At 42.4% G+C, this 26,728-nt stretch overlaps 2 protein-coding genes across 7 annotated transcripts in view; both read right to left on the reverse strand.

Annotated features, from left to right (window-relative positions):
* Positions 1-7,468, reverse strand: part of scn1laa (sodium channel, voltage-gated, type I-like, alpha) — a 29,001-nt gene extending 21,533 nt beyond the window's left edge. Inside the window, exons 1-6 of one of the 2 annotated variants that reach the window (XM_058081830.1) lie at positions 7,198-7,468; positions 2,259-2,575; positions 1,964-2,082; positions 966-1,055; positions 757-885; positions 590-681 (exon numbers count right to left, since the gene is read on the reverse strand). In XM_058081830.1, coding sequence (XP_057937813.1) covers positions 590-681; positions 757-885; positions 966-1,055; positions 1,964-2,082; positions 2,259-2,522 — 694 coding nt within the window. In that variant the 5' untranslated portion in view covers positions 2,523-2,575; positions 7,198-7,468. The remainder of the gene's footprint in view (positions 1-589; positions 682-756; positions 886-965; positions 1,056-1,963; positions 2,083-2,258; positions 2,576-7,197) is intronic. The other variant, XM_058081831.1, reaches the window with a different exon arrangement.
* Positions 7,469-9,133: 1,665 nt separating this feature from the next.
* On the reverse strand, positions 9,134-26,723 carry cobll1b (cordon-bleu WH2 repeat protein-like 1b). Of its 5 annotated transcripts, none has more exons than XM_058081862.1 (13): positions 26,388-26,723; positions 26,221-26,280; positions 17,126-17,314; positions 16,426-16,630; positions 15,408-15,633; positions 15,197-15,333; positions 14,125-14,358; positions 13,949-14,060; positions 12,451-12,577; positions 12,269-12,351; positions 10,069-11,186; positions 9,528-9,623; positions 9,134-9,454 (listed from the first exon to the last, which is right to left on the reverse strand). In XM_058081862.1, the coding sequence occupies exons 1-12, from the start codon at positions 26,414-26,416 to the stop codon at positions 9,555-9,557; spliced, it is 2,589 nt and encodes an 862-aa protein (XP_057937845.1). In that variant the 5' UTR covers positions 26,417-26,723; the 3' UTR covers positions 9,134-9,454; positions 9,528-9,554. The 5 variants fall into 5 exon arrangements, with proteins under 5 accessions (XP_057937845.1, XP_057937846.1, XP_057937844.1 ...); XM_058081863.1 differs by having other exon boundaries at positions 9,135-9,454; positions 12,451-12,574; XM_058081861.1 differs by having other exon boundaries at positions 9,135-9,454; positions 12,436-12,574; positions 26,388-26,722.
* Positions 26,724-26,728: the final 5 nt, after the last annotated feature.

Here is a 26,728-nt window from a genome sequence, read left to right on the forward strand (position 1 = left end):
AGTACTTAATAATAACATAATTTAATAATTATTATAAAAACAGAAAAAACCCAAAGATGCTGAATTTTTCTTGCTCAATGTTTTCCGTCCATTTTGTACCCATGGAAATAATGATAAAATAATAAAAAATGGAAATAATAATCAAAAAGGCACTGATGGTTTTGATTGATTTTTTTATGTATTTTTAATATAGTTATAGTTTTTATTTCATTTGTAATATTATTTAAAAAAATTATTATTTTTATTTTTTATTAATTCATATTATATAAAACAAACTCCCCCAAATAAATAATTAAAATATTTTTTATTATATTTTATGTGATTTATTCATTTTTTATTAATATTTTATGTGAAATACATATTTTTATATATATTTTAACAACCAGCAGCAACACATCATTTTGGCATGGCTACTATTTGGATAAAAAAATCTAGTGAAGTCCAGCATCTACCTGCAGAAGCCTTTGTTTACTCTGCTTTAGCTGACAGGTGATAATACTCCCATGGCGTCACTTCCGGGAGTGGGACCGAACAGCAAGAGCTAGCTCGTCATGGCCAGCGACATCAACTATACATCTGTGCATCTTACCTGGGATCACAGAAATAGCCTTGAAAGCTCTCAGCACCCTGAACGTGCGCAGCGCCGAAAAGTTTCCCAGGTTGACAAACTCTGTGACGTACCTGTGGGGAAGCATGGAGAGACATTTCCATTTTTTTTTATCTTTTTATCTCCCACTTTTGAGCGGCAATACTCACGCCATGACGATGACAGAGAAGTCCAGCCAGTTCCACGGGTCTCTAAGAAACGTGAACTTGCCTACGCAGAACCCTCGGGCTAAGATTTTCACCAGGGATTCAAAAGTGTAGATGCCGGTGAAGGTGTACCTGTTGGACACAAACACATCACGCCGCCATCGCCAGCCTCAACGCTTCCTTACTTGGCGGACGTCAAGAAAAAAACTTACTCCACATTCTTGGCCCAGTCAGGCGGCCGACTGAGCGTCATAAAAGCACAGTTGGTGAGGATGGTGCACATGATCACCACGCTGAACAACGTGCACGCGCGTGTCAAGGAACCATCAACATTTGCATTCATCTACGTACGTCAAGGCCAAGTGGTGCCCTGGTTAACGTCATTCACTTGTACTCAAACCAAACTGGACTCTAACCAAGTCAAAAGCCAATTCATCACAGAAACCCTAATATGTTAACACAAATCACATTTTACAGACAATACAATATCACCAAAAGTGGACAATTTTAACATAATTTCACCAAGACAGGACACCATTGTTGTGTAACAAAAAGGACAACAAGCACAAAAACAGCATATTGGGAGCGTGGTCATTTCCTGTGTTTGTTACACCCTGCAACTTTTATATAAACACACACATCTTGGACACAAGAGCCAAGATGGCAACGTAAAAATCTGTGATGGTAACAGGAAAAAGTGCTAACCGAGGCGGCCGTTAACCAAGGTACATGTGTGCAATACGATAACATGCTATAGAGAGCTGCACTGACCAATACAGTACATTTGTGCTAAAAAAATATGTGTTCTCTTAGCCAATAAGCAAAGGCAAATAGGCAAAAAAAAATCACATTCATTATAATTCGTCATTAATCATTAATTCGTCTCACTGAAAGTCCTTGGAAGACAACCAAGCTGTCATCAAAAATCAAAACTACCTTGAGTTATTTTTACGGGAGCCCCGAGCTGGCACACAAACAAATAAATATGCAAACTTCCACACACATGTCCCTCGGTTTATGATATTCATTTCTATTTTTTTACCATGACATTGAATTTTTGTTGTTTGCAATACTTTGGTATCACTTTTGATGCATGGATAGCATTGCAACGGTACCTTGGTTAGCGTATAAAAAGATAAAAAGACATAAATGTTTGTCGTGTATACAGAACATGTCATGGCAGAAGGTATCATGTGACCAAAAAGGATATGAGTGAACCAAAATCCAAATGGATATTCTTCTAAGAGGGTTGAAGGGGCTCAGGAGGTAAAGGGCGGGAGCGGCGTTGAATCGGAAGATGATGTTTCCTTTGTTTATGACTATGAAAGTCTGCAGAGGAGACAAAAGACATGTTGACTAATCACATCAGCACTTCACATCATTAAGCCGCACTTGGCCTGATGTTCCCTGCACAGACCCCACTAATCCTATTTGCTAGGCTGCTGATGTGCATCATGTCAGCACGCATCCATCCTGACCTGACGTCTTCCTTCCATCAAACCTACTTTCTGGTTCCTGTAGTATGGATCCAGGTCCTCCACCGGTGTGGACACCAAGCCTTTGGGAGCGTCCCCGTACAGCAGGGGGAGGGACTTGCCCGCCTCCAAGTCGCGACTGGGCTTGAGGTCGTCCGCATCGTTGCGCTTCCTCTTCTCTCCCTTGGGTTTTTTGGCGTGTTCCTCGGCGATCCGCTTCTCGATGGCGGCGAGGGACTCGCGACTAAAGCGGCGGAAGCTGTCTGGTCCTGGCGGTACAAGCAGCTGCGCCATCTTCTCATCCTGCACCTTCAGACGCAACGGCCAGCCTCTTGCGTCAGAAAGGCCTGAACACACGAGAGGAGGAACAAACACACAATGGAAGGGGTGCACCAGGATTATATGAAGAAAAGTGCAAAAGGTTTGCCACAGTGGCTGCTCGGAACGTGTGCCCAAATACAGTACACCTTGCTGGGCCACAGCAGGTGGCTCCTCCCCCTCTATACTCTGCTTCTTCTGGTAGTAATCATGTGCTAGTAGTACTAGCATGGACTTTATGTACAATGTACCAGCGTGTGCTTTAAAGACGATGAAGAAGCTGAGCTGACGGCAGGAACCATGGAGACCACATCCAAATTCCTGCCAGCGGAGGTAAAATTAGAGCTAATTATCTTGGCTAAAATGAAGATGTGACGTGAGGATGATGAATGGCAGGTGAGACTTCCCTCCCCGAGCAGCCTGAGCACATTCATCCTGCTAATAGGCCTGACTGCTGTGATGTGTGAGGGAGTCCATTGCAACATTAAATATGAATGCACTTCAGCTTGCAGAGCTTTGTACCTTCAGTATTATCATCGTCCTATACGTGCACACTTGGCTCTCTGCATGGAATCAATCACTACAAGCTCCTCCAGCAAGCGCTGGGATGCACAGGCGTGATGGCACGCAGCGCCACACTAAGCTTCTAATACCATCGTTTCATCCTCCTTGTCCTCCATGTTGTTTATATTTCGTCTTGTCTATTTGACAAATTTGATCAGTTTGGGTCATAAAGGAGTGGTGCTGCGTCCCACCGCAAACCAGTGAAAAAAAAAACATTATAAGAGCGCTTTAGACATGAAATTACACCCCATAGTTACTTTCACACCCCCTTTACTCAATATAGTAGACATAAAAAGAGAAAAAAAGACATATTAAGCACAGAAAACATATTTACCTCCTTGTAAACACACTTTATAAAATGATTAGAGCACTCTAGACATGAATTAACAGCCCCATAATCACTTTTACATTCCCAGTACTCAATATAGTAGACAAAATAAGAGAAAACAACATATATTAAGCACAGAAATTCTGTTGACCACCTTCTAAATAGACATTTAATATTATTAGAGCCCTCTCGACATGAAACAAACACCCCTATAGTCACTTTTACACTCCCATTACTCAATACAGTAGAGAAAACAAGATATATTATGCAGAGAAAATCTGTTTGCCTCATTGTAAACACACTTTTAACATTATTAGAGCCCTCTAGACATGAAATAACACCCCTATAGTCACCTTTACTCTCTCATTACCCAATATGGCAAACATGAGAGAAAAGAAGACATAGAAAACCTGTTAACAACCTTCTAAATACACTTGAAAAAATTATTAGAGCCCTCTAGACATGAAATAACACCCCTATAGTCACCTTTACTCTCCCATTACCCAATATGGCAAACATGAGAGAAAAGAAGACATAGAAAACCTGTTAACAACCTTTGAAATACACTTGAAAAAATTATTAGAGCCCTCTAGACATGAAATAACACCCCTATAGTCACATTTACACTCCCATTACCCAATATGGCAGACATAAGAGAAAAGAAGACATAGAAAACCTGTTAACAACCTTCTAAATACACTTTAAAAAATTATTAGAGCCCTCTAGACATGAAATAACACCCCTATAATCACATTTACGCTCATATTACCCAATATAGTAGACGTAATAAGAGAAAACAAGATAAAAAACTTTTTAACCACATTCTAAATACATGTTTTAACATTATTAGAGCCCTCCAGACATGAAATATTAGGTATAAGTAAGACATAATATAGACTCACACATTCACACTGTTCCTTGTTGTAGTGATGTGTGGATAGACACTGAAATATCAATAGCTGAAATATCAATATCCATGCTGTAAAATTGATTCTCACTTCAAAGTAGAGATACTTTAGATACTTCAGTCATTGCAGGTGATGAATTTTCATATACTGTAAGTTTAGGCAGTGGGAATAAAAATAACTTGATGAAAATAATAATAATAATCCAGAGCCGTTTAACCTTGGCTGCATGTTGGCATGATGAGGTGGAGCCGCCACAAACCTCTAGAGATGTCTGCCGCCAACTCCTCACATGCCACTCCAGATACCAGCGGAAGCTTTGAAGCTTCAAATGCTTCACTCCGCTTTATCTGCAACCTGTCAGCATCGCCGGCGTGCGTCCAACATGTCAACGTTCAAGCACAACGCACGTCCGCCCGCCCACACGTACACAATAAATAAATACAAAAAAACATAAATAAATACAAATATAATATATCTAGTGTATTCAATGTAATTGCCTAACATTAATCTCAATCATAGTAGCAAACAATGAATGAAGAGTTGCATTCAAAGACACCACAGTGACATAGGAGAAATTCACATGGATCTATTAGTGTGGATGTATTATCTGTGATTTCCAAGAACATTTAAATGCAGCAAATTGTACTTCAGCTGTTAAGAATAACCTTAATAAGAGACATGAATATTTTTGTCTATCTGTTTATTTAGACCACACATTCGTACGTGCATGATAAAGATGTTATTGTGATTTTCGAGGTGTACCTCAATGCATCTCGCAGTAGCAGAGTGAGTTGGATGACATTAATGGCGGTAAAAATGGTAACCTTCTTAAGTGAAATTAATGTGAAAACATGCTGTTTTTGACATTTTATCCCTAGTAATATGACAAGACTACTGAACACAACAGGTGCTTTTATAAAAATGTCCTGCTACAGAGCTACACCAATACAAAGGCTGACGATCAATGCTACAGTCGTCCCTCGTCTATCGCGATCAATTGGTTCCAAGTAGGACTCCACAATGCTGGATTTAAAGTTAATAAATGAAATATTATCGTAGTTATAGCATCTAAAACATGTTTAGGACTTCCCAAACACACATTTTCACCACTATTAAAGCAATATAGGCATGAAAAAACAACCCATAATCACCCGTAATTCGTTGTTTACGTCATATTGCTAACGCTAGGCTACGGGACCACGGCATGGACAAAAGAGAAGGCCACGCCTACATACCATGCTAGCATGCTAACTTGTTAGCCCCCAATGAAGAATTGTAATCATAAGAAATGGTTTCAAACTGAGTGGTGAGGAAAGGAGAAATAAGAAGCCGAAACCCTACCAGGAGGAGAACATTTTTCACTCTACATGCCACGGCTGACTCCACAGTGTGAAGGTAATTTGATGCAATTCGTGGTTTGTGGCATGACTGACACCTACCGGTTACAATACTACATTTCGCTTTCACATCAGTAGTTTTATGCTCTTTCCACTTTTATGACTGAAAAATGTTATTAGAATTTTATATTTGTGTTAAACCGATACCAAAGTTTCAGATAATGCGGTTTGCTCATTTGGACGCCAAATCTTTGACGTCATATTGAGCCACGTCCTTATATGGTCATTCCCAAATACAAGCTGTAGACGCAGTGTCCTGCCCGCTCTGCTGAACTGTGAAGATTAGCACGGAGTGTGACCAATCACAGCGGAGTAGGCGTGTCCGTAGGCGGGCCGGGGGTGGAATAAATTACAATGACTAGATGAAAGTCTTAAATATTTACAATAAAGTAGAGTGGCAACGCAAATTCGACGTATTTTTTGCCCTATTGAAGCATTTTCAAGTATAAAAATAAACGCTAAATGAAGTAAAACACAAATACAGCACGAGTCTTTGAACTTGTCAGTGTCGTATAACACTACCCAGCCGCTTTTATTGCGCATTTCACCACATGCACAATAACAATAATAATAATAATAATATCATAATCATCATCACAACATCATTATCATTATCATTGTCCATCAACCGTCAAACCTTGATGTCACTTCCTGTCAGCCATTCAGGCTCTCCCTTGCAAGGTGTCTTATATGTCTTATATGCTTGCTTGGAACACGTCATTTCCCAAAAGGGGGACATGATGTATAAATATGTGATAATACAAGTACAGTATACCGCCTAAATATATTATTGATGATTTACTGGATAAGAATAACCAATTTCAATAGTTATTGTATGATAACATAATATGTAATAATGCCATTTGATGTTTCCAGCAGAACACACGCCTCATTAAGGTTGACATTCCTCTCCAAAAGTCATTTCCTTTTCATGTGTTCAAACTGTATAACCTCCAGCAGCTCCCACGGGAGCTCCACGGGCGGCTCCTAAGTGGTCCTCAGACCAGCCGGCCCACCGCTGCAGACGACACGGCGAAGATGCTGCCGGTGTAGGGCGTTGGCGTTCTACATGGAGATGGAGTTTACACGCGACACAAAAGGTCTGGCCGCACGGCAAACAGGACAAGATGGATTGACGGCAATCTAATAATTCTGTTGACAACCACGCAAACAGGAAGTGCTCTCAACTCCTGCCGTGCCCATTAACTGCCGCACTCCACCTCAGACACCAGTGGCCCTTTTCTCCATGTACGGTATCTTATCTATGCTGGAAACATGCAAACACGTTGAAGGATGGAGCCCTCTGCCATTGTTCTATCTCGCCACAGCATCAAATATCATCCATTGGTCACAGCAGTACATGAGAGTACACCCATACAGCAAAAAGTACATGAAGTATACACAAGGATCATTTCACAGAGACTCAGCACGTCAGGACAGAAACTCGTACTCACCTTTAGTTTTCCATCTTTCCCAGACCACCCGCACTCCGGAAAATGTTTCCGTCGGAAGTTCAGACCGACGTGGTTGAAAGGAACGTGTCCTCGCCGCTGGCAGTGAGAAAGCTCTGATTGACTTCCAAGCCTGCTGGAAAAGAGAGCGCTCGCCTCGTCCGCCCTCTGTCAGCCTCTCTGAGAGGTGGACCACAGCTTCCTGGCTACCAAAAGAGGGCAGGACGCCTCCTCCAGTCACTATCTCATCCGCAAATGGACGCTCATAGCAAGTAGGCGCAAGCAAGAAGCGGCTCAGCAAAGCACACAGGAGCTAAATATCCGAAGATTAACTTCTTTCTTTCGAACTCAAGAGGAGGGCAGCGCTTGGAAGGATGGAGTAGAAGGTTCACAGTCCAACAGAGGACCATGCTTGGAAAATCCTTTCAAAAACTTGGTTACTTTGACTTTTTGTGAGTTTTTGTTAAAGCTTCCTCTGCTGGAAGACCTTGCCTGATCTGCCGCCATCTAGTGGTCACACCCGGTAGTGACAAAGTGTTTTCACCGCATTTTTACAAGACCTAAAGTCAAGAAGACGGAATATGTAGACTCAAATATTGTGGGAGACGGTCATTCAATTCCAAGAAGAAAGTAGTCAGAAATTAAAAAAAAAAACAGCAGAAATTGGAATGAAACAGCTTTACATAAAAATATTACAAAAGGACTATCTAAAAGTAAAAACTTAATACATAAAATTAAAATATACTGTAAAATGATTTTCAAAATTATACTTTTAGCCATATCTAAAACTTATGAATAAAATACAAGAACAACAAATTAACATAGATACATACTGTAAAATTATTTTACTTACTGTGAACATCTAAAAAAAATTACAAAATATGTGATATACTTATTTAAAAATACCTAAAAACACGTACTAAAAATTTGTGTAAAATGGTAACAAAAATTTTAATACACTGTAAAATAATTTATACTTAAAACGAATGTATAAATATATAAAACATTTTCAAATATTAAAACAAAGTATTAACTTTAACTCAAATATTTACAATGTAATGGAAATATTTAAAAGTAGTTAAGTAGTAAAAGGAAGCACACATTTCCCCCGTTTTTTTCATGTTTCATTCATTGAATTGTGTTTCAGCGTCTTCTGGCGGTCGTGTCAGGTACTGCAAGTCAAAGAACGTTTTCTTTTTGAATGGAACTTTATTGACTTGTTATTGATTGCTTCCAGACAAGCAAACTCTGCCAGAATCCTTGTTCATGACGGCGCCAGGGCACAAAAACAATATACTGCATACATATTTTGTTTAAAGGTAGCATCGCTGGTATTTACTTAAAGGTTTATGTGCGATGTTAGCTAACGCATGATTTCACTGTAAAACGAGTCTTTGTGTAAATTAGCCACCATTTTTGTGACGTCGTCCAAGATGGCGTCGGTAGGACAAGGCACAATAACATGATCGTCTCAACGCCAGTGATTGACGGGTGACCTGCAATTAGCATCATTTTTCATAATTTCATATGAAGATACGCCCTCTGGTGGTTGTGGTCATCATACAGTCGTATTAATAATATTGGAATCGTATTATAGCGGTTAATTTCCAGACCCGATTGCTACCATTAATTCAGTGTTAATAAATTAATATTTTTGTAGTTAGAGCAAACATAGCATACTCTTTTTTTTTTTAAACACCATTAGAGCTCCCAGTATAAGAAAATAAGTAATCTTAAACTTATTTATGACTTAATAAATATGTTTTAGGAGCAGTAGAGCCCCCTAGACATGAAATAACACCCCTATAGTCACCTTATAGCAGCAATATAGCAGATTTGGTCCTGATAATTCAGTCATATATAAAAAGATATATTCTGGCTATACGCTTTAGGTGACTTACCTCCTTCCTCTTGAAGCCCCCCCCCCCCCAAAGGCTTCACTATAGCATGTAAAGTGCACACCGCTTTCCACTTGCCCTTTTATTATTGGCATACAAGTCATACATTTAAATAGAAATGATATTTAGTACCGTAAGCCTGACCTGGACTTTCATAAAGCCAAAAACAATCATCCTCATAATTTATAGAAGTCTTCTAATTTGCTACTGAACACAGCAAGTTAGACCGTAACACAAACATCATTAAATGATGCAAATCAAGTCAGGTTATGACCGAATGAAATGACCCATGAATAATCCACCAAAGCAACACCAGCGTGTTGGGGTGGGGGTGGCAGAGTCTCGGCTGTCTTGGAAAACTCCTGGAAAACAAAACATGGAAATCATCCTTCATGCGTGGAAAAGATGACCAATCACAGGCTCCGCTCTTCTTACAGTAGATGATGACGTCTCAAGGCGTCGCTACAGGTGACTCTCCACCGCCATCTCAGCCGGCGTGCCGTCCGTCCCTCCCGGTACGCCCCCCGCCTCCTGAATATTTAAAAAAAACACAGCAGCTGGATCAGCTCAGCTCAGGATGACATTGTAATCATCATCATCACAATTCCGCAAAATATGGTGAAATATTTGGCACATAAAAAAAAACACAAAAATTGGGGGGGGGGGCACTTACATGATAAAGCTTTGTCATGGAATACTGCTTATAGAACATAAACATCAATGTTTGACTGTACTACAAAAGGTTTGGATATGCATGTACAGTACACCGTTTGTGTATATACATACATACATATATATACATATATACATATATATACATACATATATACATACATACATACATACACATACATACATACATACACATACATACATGTATATACACATATACACATACACACACACACACATGCATCACACACATATACATACACATACACACACACAGTAGATGAATGTAAAAGTTGGAACTGACCTTGGTACTGAAGAGAGCATCTTTGTGAATGAGTGAATGGAGGGGAGGGGGAGGGGGAGTGGAGGGGCAGGGTATGAGGGGGGGGCCGGTGGGTGATCTGGGGCCGTGGGACAAAGAGTGGCTGCGTTTGACGGCGGAGGACACGGCCTGGGCGAAGCGGGACGGCGTTTTGGGAGAGTAAGGCCTGGGGGCGGCAAAGCTCCGCAGCTTTTCCAAGCTTAACCCGAAGCCGGACTCCCTTGATGGGGGGCGGCTCTCCCTCGCCACCCCCATGTCACTTTCAGGGCCGGCCTGCTGATCGGCACCCTCCTTCTGCTGTGGTGGAGGTGCAGGAGGTAACGCTGCGTTATGGACTTGGATGGAAGCGGGACCGGTACCCGGACTCTTCTCAGCGGCTGAGGTTACGTAGTACCCGGGAATCTTGTGCTTGGATGTGCGGAAGGAAGCGGTTTTGGGTTTGGGTTTGGTCGCGGGCGGGGTTCTGGTGGCCTGGGGCTCTCCTGGTGAACCTGCCGGAGGTGAGCTGGAGGATTCATGCGGACGTCCATGGACAGTGTCTTGGCTGGCGGGGGTGCTGCTCAGTGATTGGTCCCTGGGTGCGTGGGGGTGCCGCCCCTGCCCTTCTTGTGCTGCATAGGGGGGTGGCGACTCCAGTGTCAGTGCAACTTCAAAGTATCTCAGCTTCTCGTTGGTTTTGGGAGGCACCACGGTGTAGGTGGTCATCCCCACCTTGGGAAGGTAGTCCCTCGTCACCTCGTTGGATGCTTTGGGCTTTGGCTCCGCCTTCACGCCGGCTTCTGGAGACGCAGGAAGGCATGAGGAAATCTCGGAGGCTGACGTTTGTGTCTCCTCCGTGGAAGGCAGAACTTCAGGGAGTTCTTGAGGAACCGGCGTGAAATCCGTTTGAACCTCTGCGTCCTCACCGGCAGGGCGTGATATTGTGCAGATCATCTCCATCTCCTGCCTGGAGGTGCTCCTCGTTTCCTCAACAGATGCTCCTGCATCCCGAGCGGACTCTGGAAGGTCACTCCTTGCATCGTCACACTCCTCTTCCACACTGGCAACATCTTCACACTTGGACTCATGATGTTCACCTCCGACTTGACACTCCACATTCTCTGCATTAGACACAAAATATTACTGTGATGTACCACAACATCCTACCTTCTCATAGCGCTCCCAACATCTACCACAACATCCTACCTTCTCATAGCGCTCCAAACATCTACCACAACATCCTACCTTCTCATAGCACTCCCAACATCTACCACAACATCCTACCTTCTCATTGCGCTCCCAACATGTACCACAACATCCTACCTTCTCATAGCGCTCCAAACATCTACCACCGAATCAACCTACCACAACATCCTACCTTCTCATAGCGCTCCCAACATCTACCACAACATCCTACCTTCTCATAGTGCTCCAAACATCTACCACCGAATCAACCTACCTTCTCATAGCGGTCCCAACATCTACCAGAACATCCTACCTTCTCATAGCGGTCCAAACATCTACCACTGAATCAACCTACCACAACATTCTACCTTCTCATAGCGGTCCCAACATCTACCCGAACATCCTACCTTCTCATAGTGCTCCAAACATCTACCACAACATCCTACCTTCTCATAGCGCTCCAAACATCTACCACAACATCCTACCTTCTCATAGCGCTCCAAACATCTACCACAACATCCTACCTTCTCATAGCGCTCCAAACATCTACCACAACATCCTACCTTCTCATAGCGGTCCAAACATCTACCACAACATCCTACCTTCTCATAGTGCTCCAAACATCTACCACAACATCCTACCTTCTCATAGCGCTCCAAACATCTACCACCGAATCAACCTACCACAACATCCTACCTTCTCATAGCGCTCCCAACATCTAATCTGCTCATAGCAATCCGAACATCTACCACCTACTCTACCTACCACAACATCCTCTCTGCTCACTGACCACCACCTGCACGTACTGTACATATATACTGTATATATACTATATCTTTATAGCACATGTAACACCATATTCTACCTCAATAACCATGTTACCAGAATAAAAGTCATTTTTTCCCAACATGTTACACTCTGTGTGTATGCCAGCCGCCCCGCCTCCACCCAGCATGACCAAGAGATCGTTTGACCGACAAAAGGTCTCACCCTGTTCATGCCCTTGTTCTATGCATACCTGCCAGGTGAGATGATTGCGTGCCATCCGGTGCGGTCACCCGCGTGTGAAGCGGCAAAGCGCCAACATCGTCCTGAGCGTGCCTGCCAGAATAAGAGCGTGTAAGAACCGAAAGGTCCTGCCAGAAAGGACTGAAAGCCAAAGTCACGCCGGTGATGAGATCTTACATGAAGAGTTCGTACTTGCCATCTGAGGACAGATCACCGAGCTGATCTTCCCCGAGGCCGACTTCTGGACCTTCCCTCTGGATGCCAGCGCCTGATGTTTCCTCCATGATCTCCTGCAGCGCTTCCACCTCCGCAACGTCTGCTAACAAAACACAGCGCTTGGTGATCATCGGCTTGTTGTAGCAATAACCAACATTATTTCACGAGCATGGACTTCACATGCGGCATAACAACACAGCCGCCTTATTATCACCAATGCAAACATATTGGGGATTATTATGATGATAAAACACCATGGCAATAAACCCGAAACATTACCAAAATAAATAATAAATAAATTAATAATAAAATAACAAAAAAAAATTATAAAATAAAATACATTTTCATTTTAAGAAAATTGACAGGAACACTCCAATCATTGGGATGATAAAAACCCTATGAAAAAATGGAAAGTTTAATAATAACAAACTTTTTAATCATATCATCAATAAAGACGTTCAAGTTGTAATATGATGAGAAGCAAACAAAAAAAAGGAATAAAGATATGTCTGTGTTTTTGGAACATGTTTCATTGGAAGAAGAGAAGACAAGGGTGTTATTTGGACCAGAAGTAGTAGTAATACTATGTCAAAAAGTACCATCGTGTTAGTAGAATGGAGATGAATGTTTTTTAACACTATTATGAGAAAGAAGAGCAAATTAAGTCATGTGATGCTGGGGAAGCAGGTGCATATACGCAGTGAATAAAGTCACACTATTGGGACGAGAGAATAAGGTGTGGAAGTGGTAAAGGCAGATGGTAGTCACGGTGCGAGGTGACACCGAAATGTCAGAGGAAATGTCAGACGTCCTCTGGATGAATCCCGGGTGGCGACGCAGCGCTTTTTCTAATATCAATACACCAAGTTTGTTTCAGGGAAGCATGAAGACGTCTTATTGTTACTTTTGGTGTTTGTGAGCAGGCGGGGGTGGAGCTTCCCTCAGAGGACAATTAGCGGAAAGGACCACCGTCCCTCCCCCAACACGCCTCTTCTTGGCATAGGCCAGTTGTTCCTCATAATGTTACTAGTCTAGAAAAGGAAGTTATGCTACTAAAGTGATATATTTTCCCTCTCATATTGTGACTTTTTTTAAAAATTTTATTTAGTCCGTGTTGTACAATTACAGCTGTTTTTTGCCCATTATTTTTCTTCAGTCCCATAAAATAACACAACATTTTCCTAATATTCCAACACGTTTTCTTGACTATTTCAACTCCCGGCCACAAGCATTTTCCTGATTATTTATGGATCATACTTTTGTCCTGTTGGAATACCATTTAGTTCATATGAAGTTCCTCTGCTGACCTGCTAAGTGTGGTAAAGACGTGGATGAGAAGGTATTCTGGTTACCAGAAGGGTGTGCAGTGTAATGATGGGCACCAGGGGGCAGCAGAGGGCCTTGACGGCTGTGGTGTGGCAGCAAGGTGGCCACCCCAGGCAGGAATGCGTACGTCGAAGTAAGAAAAGCAAACCTTGAGTGTTTTCTTGAGGAGGAAGCGTTTGTGGTGTCGGTGGAGGAGGAGCTTTCCGTTTGGTTCTCTTCAGGGACGACTCCGCGGAGGATCCACGGCTCAAACCCGACACCTACGCCACAAACATCATCAGACGCACGTCCCCGCCCACCACCGCTGATGCCCACTTGACCGACCTGTTCAGAGTCCGGCAAGGGGTTGGGTTCCGAGTAGAGCCTCTGGCGGGGGTCGGCGCGGCAGCTCTGGGACACGCGAACGGGCGGCAGGGGCGCCCGTCTCTTCTTGGGCGCCTCGCCGACGGGCGAGGTCGGGGACCCGAGCGGAGGGGAGGCGGTGCTGGGCAAGGCCATGCTGAGTGGTCGAGGCTTGGTCACCAGCACCGGGGAAGCGGGGGCGCTGACTGTGGTGGCCTTTAGAGAGCAAACACCCAGATAAGCCGAAGCACAGCACACACAGGCGACCAATGGAAACGCTACGTAAACAAACCTCCCTCGCAACGTCTCTGACCTCTCCATCACCGTTTCTCAAAGACGAACACATCATGGCTGACGGGGGCGTATTAGTCCAAAATTATTCTAAAGACAAGCTACGTATGTGGAGTATTCTGGCCACTAGGCGCCACTATTGTTCTATTTTTCCAGACATGATAGTGAATACTCCTCCCGTTCAGTGTGGAAGTGGTTATATAACAATTGTTGGAATTGGAGGAAGAGAAGGTCAACATCATGCTAGCATCTTGGTGGGCCACATTGCAAAAAGAAGTAATTTTTCATTTTTTATCCTTTTTGATAAAATACATCAATACAATTTTTTGATCCAATACATTTAAGCAGTATTCCCGGAATATTAGTACTTAATTTCCAAAGGTGACCTCTTCATTTTTTGGTTTGGTTTTATACTCCAACATTTTTCTTGAATATTTCAAGAATGAAATTTTTTACTTTATTTCCAGAATATTACAACTTCTCTAAAAAAAAAAATGGCTGTTTTCTTTTTTTGATTGTTTTTCCATCATATGAAAAAATACACATTTTGTCTTAATATTGAAACTCCATGCTACAAAAAAAAAAAAAAAATCCTCATTGGAATACCATTTTTTCCTCCTTGAAAATGTTTACTTTTTTGGTTTGCATTAAGGATGTCCGATAATATCGGCCACTGATAATCGGCATGATATCGGTCTCGGGATCGTCCCTTTAATGAGAATGGATGTAGCGCACCTAGCACGTGGTTGTGCCACCTACCTACCTGCTCGGGTGTTTTCTTGCTTTTTCGAAACTTGCTGAAGAGGCCTTTGTTTTCCTTCTCTTTCTGATGCTTGTCTTTTCCAGGCGGAACTGCTGCGGCGTGGGTTTGGGGGGTCGGAACGCCAGGAGAAGCGGCGCCTAAGAAAGTGAGAGTGATAAGTGAAAGCGAGTCAGCGTGCCGTGCGTGGCAGGCCTTTCATGCCCGTGTTTACCTCTGGTGTCTCTTGCGTAAAGCTCCCTGATTGCGTAATCGTTGAGGGAACAGGACAGGTCCAAGGGGGCCGGGGAGCGGGCGTCTCTCAGCAGGACGGTGCTCTCCTCTGCAAATTCACATTTCTCACAGATTGCCGCCAGAAGCTCCGTCAGGGGGACTTGGGGGTTCACCCTGAGGATGGCTTTCTGGCTCTTCTTGTAGTTGATGACCATCCGGACTGTGGCCTGCAGGATGGGAACATACCGTCAAAGCAAACCCCCCCTAATAGCAGCCACGCCCACATCCTCAAACATGCTAACATATGCTATGCTATACATTTCATGTACTGCAGGTTACTCATAGCAGCTTCACTCTTTGCTCCCATTTTTGCTGTTTATTGCTTTCATTCCACTTTATTGCCATAATATTTGGATTTGGAATATTTAATATTTGCAACATTTAACTAATTTCTCATCATATTACGATATTATATAATATTTATTATTTAAATTATGATACATTATTATTATTAAATAATTTAATTATTACATTATTATTAAATTATATTTATTATATAATATTCACACAAAATTACAGTATTTTTCCTCATCATATTACCACTTTATTCTCCTAAAACTGCACAAAATTAATTTGTGCAATTATTTTATACTACAACTTTTTCCCAAGTGATCTCTTTGAAAAAAGAACATTTTTGTCTTTAATAAACTGCCAGTTTATTGTCATAAAATTGTAACTTTTTGTCTCGTTAGCATAGCATTTTTTCCTGTCATATTTGGACTGACAGCCGTTTCCTCCCTCATGACTAGGACTTTATTGTCATGATATTTGGACATCATATTCAATTATCGTGACATAATTTTTCCCAATCATTTCTACAACTTTACCTGTTTTTTCCAAAATAACATCTTTCTTTAATATTTCATCTCCACGCTACAAAAACGACTTTATTAATGTGAATGAGGATTTTTTTTGGTTTTCATGTTAAAATCTACTAAGTGCGGCCCGTGCTGAGGTACCTCTGGCACATGAGGACCGCTCTTCTTGTTCTTCTCATCCCCTTTGGCTTTGAGCAAGATCTTCTCGGCATCCAAGCTCCCGATGAGAGCGCTGGGCTTGAGCTTGATGTTGTGCCGGCCGGCCGTCATCAGTTCCAGCGTGTGACTGGACGGGTTGAGGTGATACCTGGCGCAGAGCGTGACCAGCAGGTCCATGAGAGGTTTGCTGCAAGACACACAATGAACACATATCAACATATTTGCATGTTGCACAGCGGAGGGCTGAAAGCTCTGATAGCGATTCTCTAATGCAAAGTTGCACCACCAAAGCAAATATGGGAGTAAAGTCAACCCTGGAACAATCAGCACTCCTACTTCGTATCTACAGTACTTCTTACAATGCAGATGGGAGTGCAGGACTTGAAGAACTGAGGTTTGTTTTAATGAAATATCATAACATGACTACTACCAGGAGGAGCAGATGATAGAGGGGGAGGAGCCACCTGCTGTGGCGCAGCAAGGCGCACCGTATACTCTCCGAGTAGCCGCTGTGACGCCTTGGAGGTGTGTGTCAGGGGCTGATTAGGTTTTGGTGGGCTCCATCACCGCATCATCGTGGAGCATTTGAGCATGTCTTGAACTCAGGGGAAGTTGATGACGGGTGGAAATTAGCCATTACCAGTAGCCTGGTAGAGAGGGTGCTTTTTTTTTTTTATTTTACCTGCCGTGAACTGTGGTCATCTTTTCCACGCCGTCCGGCAAAACCACAACCAGAGACAGTTCTTTATGGATGAGAGCGTCCTTGTGGTCCATGGTGAAAGGAGTGCTGCCTGGATACCAGTGGGAGAAATGGGAGGAATCCAAAGGGTCGAGTGCAGGTGGGGACGGGGCTTTGCTCTTGGTGGACACCCTGTTGATGAAAGAAAAGTAGAAGCAGACGCCACAATCAGTGTTTGTGTCCTCCAATCAGGCCTTCAGGCTCCACGCAGACAAAGCACCCAGGTTGACATTGGGAACAAGTCACAAGGCATCACACGGGATGGTGGCTGGGGGTGGGGTGGGACATTTAGTCTGCACCACCTCCGATAAAGCAGCTTCATACACAACCATCACCTTCAATTCTAGGCTCATGTGGACCATGCAGGAATCTCTGCAATGCAAGGTCGCACCTCTTAGTAACACACCATTAGTAGGCTAGGCTAGGCTAAGCTAGCTCACAATGCCAGACAGTCATACCATGACAAAAGAACACCATGATGGATACCGTGATAAAAAGATACGATTATCACGATAGATACCACAATACAATCACATGATACGCCGATCTGACACCACGACATGATAGCGTGATCAAAAGATATGATAAAAATGATAAAATGATAATACTAGCATACAATCACATGATACAATATAATGATGATCCAACTCCATATGATAATGATGATACCATGACATGAGATGATACAATGTTACGATGATTATACCATGATACAATACCATGTATGATGACACCATGATGATAGCATGACATTATGTTAGTGATACCATGACGATATCATGGCACAATGATGATGTGCATGCTGTGATGATAGAACATCATGATACCAGGATACAATGACATGATATTATGATGGTGATACCATGATACAATGATTCCATGATAAAAGATATAATTGCACAATGACACAATGATGATACCAGCATCACAAGGTACATGTGACAACATTAATGATACCATGATATGATGATACCATGACGATATATGATACCTTGATACCATGGTGATGGTACAATGATGCCAAGATTATATCGCGATACCACGTTATGATGTTACTACACCATAGTGATGTCATGATATGACGTTATGATATCATGACAATTATATGATATGATATTAGGGATGTCCCGATCTGATCTTCCGGATCAGGTTCGGCTGCCGATCCGCTGTATTTTGAAGATGGGAAGATTTGGGTGAGATAGATCGTGTTGATCTGTACGATGTATACTGTATGGTAACTGTACGCCACGCTGTGGTAACGTCAAAGCTGGTTGCTCCCGGACTCCTGCCACCCACAGGAAGAAGACCGGAATGACATGGGGGACTACATCTTCCTTCCTCACAAGCACGGACAGTAGTAGTTGGTTGTTTTCTCAACTGGGAAAACTAAACTACAGCTGGAGGTGCCTCGGGCATGCAGCCCCGCCTTTGTCCTGACACGATGAAAGAAAGTCTTTCACAGGACTGCGGGGTGATTGATCAGATCCCATGTGGGTCAACCACGTGACTCTCACCATCGCAAACAAATAAACAAACAAACAAACACTAGCCAACAACAGGACTGCTTAGATGGGAGCCATCGGAATCATATACAACCCTTTTCACAATAAAATACACCAGGTCCTGTACACATGTACCCACACATGTATGCTATCATACTACACCTGAGGTTATATCACCATCCAACATCCATCACCCTCGCTGTGACATGTAACATACACGTGTTGCAATGTCACCCGTTAAACATTTTGAGGCCAGGCCTTGAGTTTTGCCAGTGCTCAACTTCTTTGAAAAATGCCAAAAATGGACACCTGAAGCACACCTTCATCATTCAAGTTCATGGGAGTGTCTTGTTTAGAAGCTTTATGGCAGGGGTCTCAAACACGCGGCCGGCGGGCCAAATGTGGCCCGCAGGACACTAGTTTGAGGCCCCCGCCTTGATATGAAAGTTTAATGTACCCAGAAAAAATGATTACGTTTGATTAATGTTCATGTTAAAGGTTAAATAACTGTTAATAGTTATCCTTCCTATCCGTGTGGAAGTGGTAAGTTTTTGGCTATTTAAGTTTGAAGGAAATAACTTGAAGGCCACCGTTTAGGTCGCTAGCTCTCTAGTTTGCGAGTTAGCATGTGTCTCAAGACCCTGCAGTTGCGCAATATGTTGTAAATAAAAAGAGTATAAATGTGACTATAGTCGTGTTTTGTCATGTCTACAGGGCTCTAATAATGCTTTGTTCATTTTAATCTGAAAAAAATAATTTGTCTACCCACCAACTATATGTGGTTTCTTAAGTTTTTATTATTTGCTGTTTTTTTATTATTATTATTATTATTATTATTATATTTATTTATTACTGATTGATTGATTTTCTTTATTCTTGATTTTGAAAACCTGAGTCTCACCCAGACCCAGTCTCACCCAGACCCGAGCTCCAGTGGCCCCCAAGTAAATTGAGTTTGAGAGCCCTGCTTTATGGTCATCTTCTTGCATGGAGTTGATGGTTTCAGCTTCATCACGTGGTCAACTCCACCAAATTATGTTGTACTTCTACTCGCCAGTTAACGGTGGAATGTTCAGTCAGTAGCGGAGCATCACAAGATGACAACATAGGACAAAAGAATGAGAGGAAACAGTAGCAAAACACAACAAACATGTCTGCTGTTTGCTGAGTGCAAAGTCCTGACTTCAAGGTCCTGCTGGCTTGTTTGGCTTGGCAATTATTTGCTCTGCACGACTGTACTGTATGCTTATTCCTATCAAAGTATACATTCCAGCTCGGAGTAGAAGTACTGTATGTACCTTAGCCTGTGCAGAGATGTTTGTGACAGCCGCACAGCAGAAGGCGGGAGCTGCTGTTGGCTCACGTATTTACTCTTTGTTGTTTTTTTTTTAAAGTGGCTAGACGTGTTGCAGCCTGACTGTGCCTATGCGTCTTTGACAAGGGCTTCCCGGGGAGGCGTGACGCCGCCAAACAAGTCTGTTCGACGGCAGCCGACACGTAGCCCAGTACGAGACAGAGCAGGAAGTAACACGCCCTTGCTGTCATGGTGCCGCCATCCGCCTGTTGCAGGACGCAACTTCAAAAAATAAGCTTTAAAAAAAAAAAAAAAAGTGAAATTTTTCCTCATAATATTTGGACTTCATACTCCAAAAAATGACAGCTGCTTTTCCCATTTCTGATGTTTTTTTTTCCAAACTATTTAAACTTTTTTCTTGTAATTTTTCTTCTCTAAGACTTTTTTCCCAAAATCAATTTTTTCCAAAAACTACAATTTTGTTTAGTTTCATTTCTCATTTTATTCCAAGTTACAAAAAAACAACAAAAGTTGTGGAAAATCAGCTTTCGCGAATAAATAATATATGATAATAATTTGGGAAGAGTTAAAAGAGTATATTCCTAGAAGAAAGTTTACAAGTTGAAAGAGCCAGACAATGGAAGAAAAGGAAAAAGTCAACATATGAAGAGAAAAAGGTCATATTCTCCCAAGAATTATGATGATATGGCGTTCATTTTTGCAACATTCTAACTTTTCCCGCAACCTAATTTTCCAAAAATGACAACTTTATTCTTTGTTTGTTTTTTATTACAGCTTTTAAAAAGCCCCTTTTTCTTGAAAATATTTCCTAACTTTATGCTTCTAAAATGATGTTTTCGCCTCATATTATTAGGATCTATTAGTCTCATAAACATTCCAACTTTTTCTTGTTGTAGTATACATATTTCTGTTCATATTTTGACCTTTTCTCATAAAATGAGGGCTGATTTGTTCCATTTTTGTTGTTTTTTTGTGTGTATTTCTAAATGTTGCCATGCTCTGGTGTGGACTGCATCATAGAGAAGGCTGTGTGTAAAGAAGATAGCATCTATAGCATGTTGCCCATAGCATCTATAGCATGTTGCCCATAGCATCTATAGCATGTTGCCCATAGCATCTATAGCATGTTGCCCAATGGCAGTCAGTCAGTCATTTGCTTGCAAAAAGACAAGGTGATTGCTTTGCGGAGAAACCTTCCAAAGTTCCAACATCCCAGCTGCCACAGTCCCATCCACTCCAATGCATTTCTTTCAGCCAAATAAAGAGCAGTACCACTTCAGCGGGTGATAAGATCGCCCCACGGGGTGAGTGGGGGCAAGATTATAATTTCATAGCAAAAGAAATACCTCATTTTGTCCCTCCCATAGTGAAGAAGTGAGTGCAATGGCTGCAGGACAATGCAACATTAATAAATACTGTCTCAGTACAAAGTTTGCCTCCGGTGAATTAAGGAAAGGTTCTGCAACTACCGAGCACCAATATTTCAGACATAAGCCCCCCCCCCCCAAAAAAAAATGGAGAGCAGGTGTGACGGACCTGTTTTACGTTCCTCTCACTTTGCCAACATTTCATTCCACACGCCTTACCTCACTCTGCTTACTCTCAGATAACCTCCATGCTGTCCGGATCTCCCTGTGGGGCAGAACAAGACGGGCCGAAGGCTACGGAGCAGAACCTCCGAGGGCCCCCACCTTAACGCCACACCTGAGCCGCACGATTGCAAACACTCCTAAATCCTGCTTGGCGTGTGTGTTGCTAGCACTCCCCCGCGGTCATGACAAGAAAGGTAAGCAGCTTTGCCTCCTCCCTGTGCAGACATGAACCTGTAGGCGGGGCCAGCAGGACATTCCAAGCAACGTCAGCATGACTATCTATCTTCTCATCGGCACTGAGCTCATCAGGCCTGGGATGATTTCATTATCACAGCACAAGTGTGATAATGAAATCCTCTCACCCCCCCGGCTCTCATGTCATCAGACGCCCTTCATTGATGGCCTTTGTTTGCTTTTCATTGTCAAATGTCAACTTTGACAAGCCACACCTCACCTCTGACTCACTCCTAAATCCTGTCAGCAGACAACTTCTTCCACATGGAATACAGCATAACACACTCTTCCACATGCAATACAAATAGAATGTGAACCATTCAGCTTGTGCATGTAGTATCCTACATTGGCCACAAGGTGTCAGTAAATGGTTGGTGAGACCAGCACCAGACAACAGTGGACTTTTACATCACCTCAGGCACAATCATAACTACATCAGAACTAAATCATAATATGTCACAACCATGCCATTATGATACCATGATATATGATGATACAGTGATACCATATTGATTCCATGGTAATACGATACCAGCATACCATGTGTGGTACAATACAATGGTACGATGAGGATACAATGAAAACACAAGATGATACCATAATACAATAAGATGCTGATACAATGATATCACAGTGCAATAATACAATACCATGTTATGATGACACCATGGTATGATGATATAATACCATATAACATAAGATGATACAATGACACCACGATACAGTGATATCACGATGATGCCATGATACAATACCATAATACAATGATACACTAATGCCAAGATTCCATGATACCATAATATGATGCAATGGAAACGTGATATGGTGATACAATATGTTGATACCATCATATGATACATTGATACCATCATGATATGATGATACATTACCGTATGGCGATACATTGAATCCATGATACCATATGATTACCATATGGTATCATATGATACGATGATAGTATGATATGTTATCATATGATGATACATTGATACCATGGTATTATACGTTGATACCATATGTTGTTACCATGATATGATACTTCACCATATAATATATTGATACCATGAGGCAATACGATACCATGATATGTATATACAGGTTTATAGCATGATACATTGATACCATGAGGCAATACGATACCATGATATGTATATACAGGTTTATAGCATGATACATTGATACCATGATACATTCATACCATGGTATTTTACGTTGATCTCATGATACGATACATTGATACCATAATGCGATGATACCATAATGCGATGATACGTTTTCTGATGATGATACCATTTATACCATGATATGATTAATGTAATGATGCATGGAGAGGGTGAACAGACATCGTTCCTAAACTTGATAAACGATGACGTGACTGATGATGATGGCTCTGTTGTTAGGCCCAGGTGGGGGCCCAAGGTGGGGGCTCAAGGTGATTAAAGATGGATGAAGTTGTCCACTTGGGAATGCTAACCAATACTGTATGGGCTGCAGGTGTGTGTTGTGGAGGGAAGAGGAAATCCAGGTGAAGTGGAGAAGAAGCTGTCATCCATCATGATGAGCATATGGCTATCATGTGACCATGTGACTTGTTTGGTGCGTTACGGCAGCAGCCACTTGGGATCTAGCTTAGCGTGAGACGTCCTTGTGACCTGCACATGTCCAAACCTTGTAGTGAAAACACACGTGCATCCAAACATCCAAATGATGTGAGAGTACCACTTCCACACCAGTATGGCTACTCGTCCTTTTCTATGCTTTTTGGGGAATGGAGCTTGTAGAGACTTCAGGGATTGTGTGTGGACGGTCAAACTCAATAGATGCTTTTTGTGCGAGTGTGGGAGGGGGGGGGATGCTGCGTGTTGGTGTACGTGTGGGAGCGGGCTAAAAGGGGCGGAGCTACAGAGTCACACGTCCAAGTCCCAGGGCGGTGGATCCCAGAGGGAAGGCAGAAGAAGAAGCGGTGGAGCAGATGCTGCTTTGGTGAGTCCCAGTAAACACAAGCGTCTGGAAAGGCCATTAGCTGGGGTAACAAAAGGACCTCTGGAAGACTCTCCACTTCCTGTGTCCCTTCTTTATCAAGTCACTCATGCTTTTTTTCCCCACACACTTTTTTTTCCTTCCATGAGAGCAAAAGTTGAATAAAGAAGTTTTCATGGCAGCTGATCATATCATTCACTCTACTCGCGTATAGGATTGCAAAGCTTTAGGTGTGTCAAGGCAGCGTGAATAAAACTTGTCCAGGAAGTCAAGGTCAGGCTCTGCCCGCCATTATCGGCATAAATATCTCCTGTAAACACTGATCATCAGATAAACGTGCTGCATACAAAACTGGAATGTTATTGCAGATAAGTGAAAGTTGCTACTAGCAGAACACAAAGAGCTAATTCATATTGCGTTTCATGCACAGTCCAAGAGTGGGAGGCCTGGAACTGTCCCGTCTTGGTTGCTGAACGCCGGTTCTGTCACAAAACCCTTTCCGTCTGTGGAGCGGCTCCAAACGCCATCGGGCAAAATGAAAATATTTCATGAAGACACCATCATGAAAAATATTGTGATTACCGGCGATGAATATTTGTCCTCATAAAGCATGTGATTATGTCTCTGGTATTTGCGGTCAATGCGTTGGCTCCGGCGTTACGACAAAGACCACCCATTATTCCCAGTCCCTTGGAGCGCTGCCATATTATCCTTTTTACGTCCTGTGAGGCGGAACGCATCCATGAGATCTAACATTCCCGTATTCCAACAATCAGCTTGCAGTGCTTCAAGGAAAAGTGCACAACGTATCACAATCCTTATGCCAGACATCTTTCCCTCTTCTGTGCGTTCTAAAGACATAAAAACAGTTAGCATGAGGATGCTAACAACGCACATAATGGGATACACCAACCAGGGTTTTTTGGTGTTATGTCCATGCTGTGAGCACGCAGTAACAGGTACATTCAGGGAAACATGTAAGACTTACAGTATTTTGCCATCATTTTAAACATTAGCATAACTGCTATTTTATAAGTATTAACAGACATGGGCACTTTGTGCTAACATGCTAGGTGTTGCATGCTAACCCATTTTAACATTCCTAGTACATTGTCTTATCATGCTACATGTTAGCATGCCAACAATAGCGTAGTAACTTTTTTTGTTGTTGCAATTTTGCGAGTATTAACATACCTAGGCTCATTGCTCATGCTCATTGCTGCATGCTCACCAGTTTTTATAAGTCTAACTCAACAATACAGTATTAACGCTGGCTAGTGGTATCATGCTAGCATTAGCATGTTAGCTTATAAAATGTGCCATCATGTTATGTGTTAGCACAGTGTAATTTTTTTAGGGTTATGAACATATGCAGACACTATCATGCTAAGTGTTATCATGCTTGCATTAGCCTGTTAGGATGCTAACATTAGCTTAGTAGCATTTTTAGCCATTTTCATTAGTATTAACATGGGCAGACAAGTAATATTTTCTGCAAGATAATGATAGCATTGCAAACATTAGCCGTTATAAACTTATATAAAGCTTATTGTTAGTGCTAGCATGCTAACATTAGCATAGTAGTATGTCTTCTGACGTCGCCATCATGGCGTTTAATGAGGGTTCATGAGCAACAGGTTATTTCTCCCAGCGTGTCCCGGTCCAGACTGTGTTCATGCTGAAAGATTCCAGGGTGTGAAATAGGCTGTAGGGCAAGTGGGAGTGGAAACTTAGCACGTGCCAAAAAGGTATTCCTACTCTTCCTGTCACCTCGGACTTAGAGGGAAAACAAAGCCACGAGGCCTCACGTTGCCAAGAGAGCAGAGTAACAAGCCCTGGAAAGTCACTCCTACTCCTTTCATGATTCCAACCGCTGGAATAAAGTGGCTGACATCATCTCCCTCAACCACAACTAATGAATAATTCCATCCTGTACTCCACTTAACTTCTGCCTACTCTGGTCTTGCTCTTGGCAATGCACTGCTGGGGGCCCAAACTCTTAGTACCTTACATTTTCCACATATTTCACACATTATTTCATTGTTGTGTATTATTTCCTGTGATAATAATGTCATTCTTGCCAAATGATAATAGCCAAACAGCTCCCGGACCAGCCCTTAGACTTAGTAAACACATAATTTAAACAGGGGGGGGGACATCCGCTTCATGGCACGAGTGCTAAATATTTCCCATGACCTCAAACGTAACATATGGTCAAGGCAGATTCTCAGCAGGAAATGGGGGAGGTGTTCAAAGATCGTTGAGAACATCTACAACAAGTGTGATTTCAGCAACTGTGCTTCGTGAAAGGAATGTTAGTTGTGTCAATGACCTTTAGCAACAAAGCTTTCATTGTGAAGACACACACACACACACACACACTCCCAAATCACGCTGATGTCAAACATCGCTTACCTCTTAGCAGATAAACGATCATCCATCACTAAACTCATCGGCTCGGCCAAATTCACCAGGCTGGACGAGGACACAGAAAAACGGCGTTGTTATCAGGCTTTTTCACATCCAAGTTGAACAAAAACAGAAGCACGAGTTATGAATACGAAGGGAAAAAGTACACTTACCGTGAATGCAGCAGCTTTTCCACATCCATGAGTCGTCACCGAACCGAAGCACTCATTCGTCTTTAAGTTGTTAGGAGGACTCCTTTTTAAGGCACCCATTTAAAGCACCGTTTGCGACGTAGTTCCATCTTCTATATCAAACACCGAAGTCTTCCATGACGGCCAGTTTAGCTACTTAAGAAGCAGCTGTGGAAGTGGGGCGTCCCCATCGTCCCTCCGTGCTGGTTGAGTCCATCCCGACGGGGCGGTTCACAAACACAAACTTGTCCTGGCTCGACACAAACCCAGCACAAGCATCGTACCCTTTCAAATAAACATGTACAAATGTGGAGGGAAGAGGC

The sequence above is a fragment of the Doryrhamphus excisus genome, chromosome 9, assembly GCF_030265055.1.
Source record: "Doryrhamphus excisus isolate RoL2022-K1 chromosome 9, RoL_Dexc_1.0, whole genome shotgun sequence".
Lineage (NCBI taxonomy): Eukaryota > Metazoa > Chordata > Actinopteri > Syngnathiformes > Syngnathidae > Doryrhamphus > Doryrhamphus excisus.

What these genes read in the sequence shown, in the direction of transcription:
- cobll1b (XM_058081860.1), bottom strand. Translation starts at nt 26,416, where the DNA reads ATGGATGTGGAAAAGCTGCTGCATTCACG. An exon ending in GCAAGAAAACACCCGAGCAG is followed by an intron (nt 14,359 to 15,196) that starts GTAGGTAGGTGG and finishes TGCTCTCTAAAG; the next exon opens with GCCACCACAGTCAGCGCCCC. An exon ending in CCTTGCCGGACTCTGAACAG is followed by an intron (nt 14,061 to 14,124) that starts GTCGGTCAAGTG and finishes TTTGTGGCGTAG; the next exon opens with GTGTCGGGTTTGAGCCGTGG.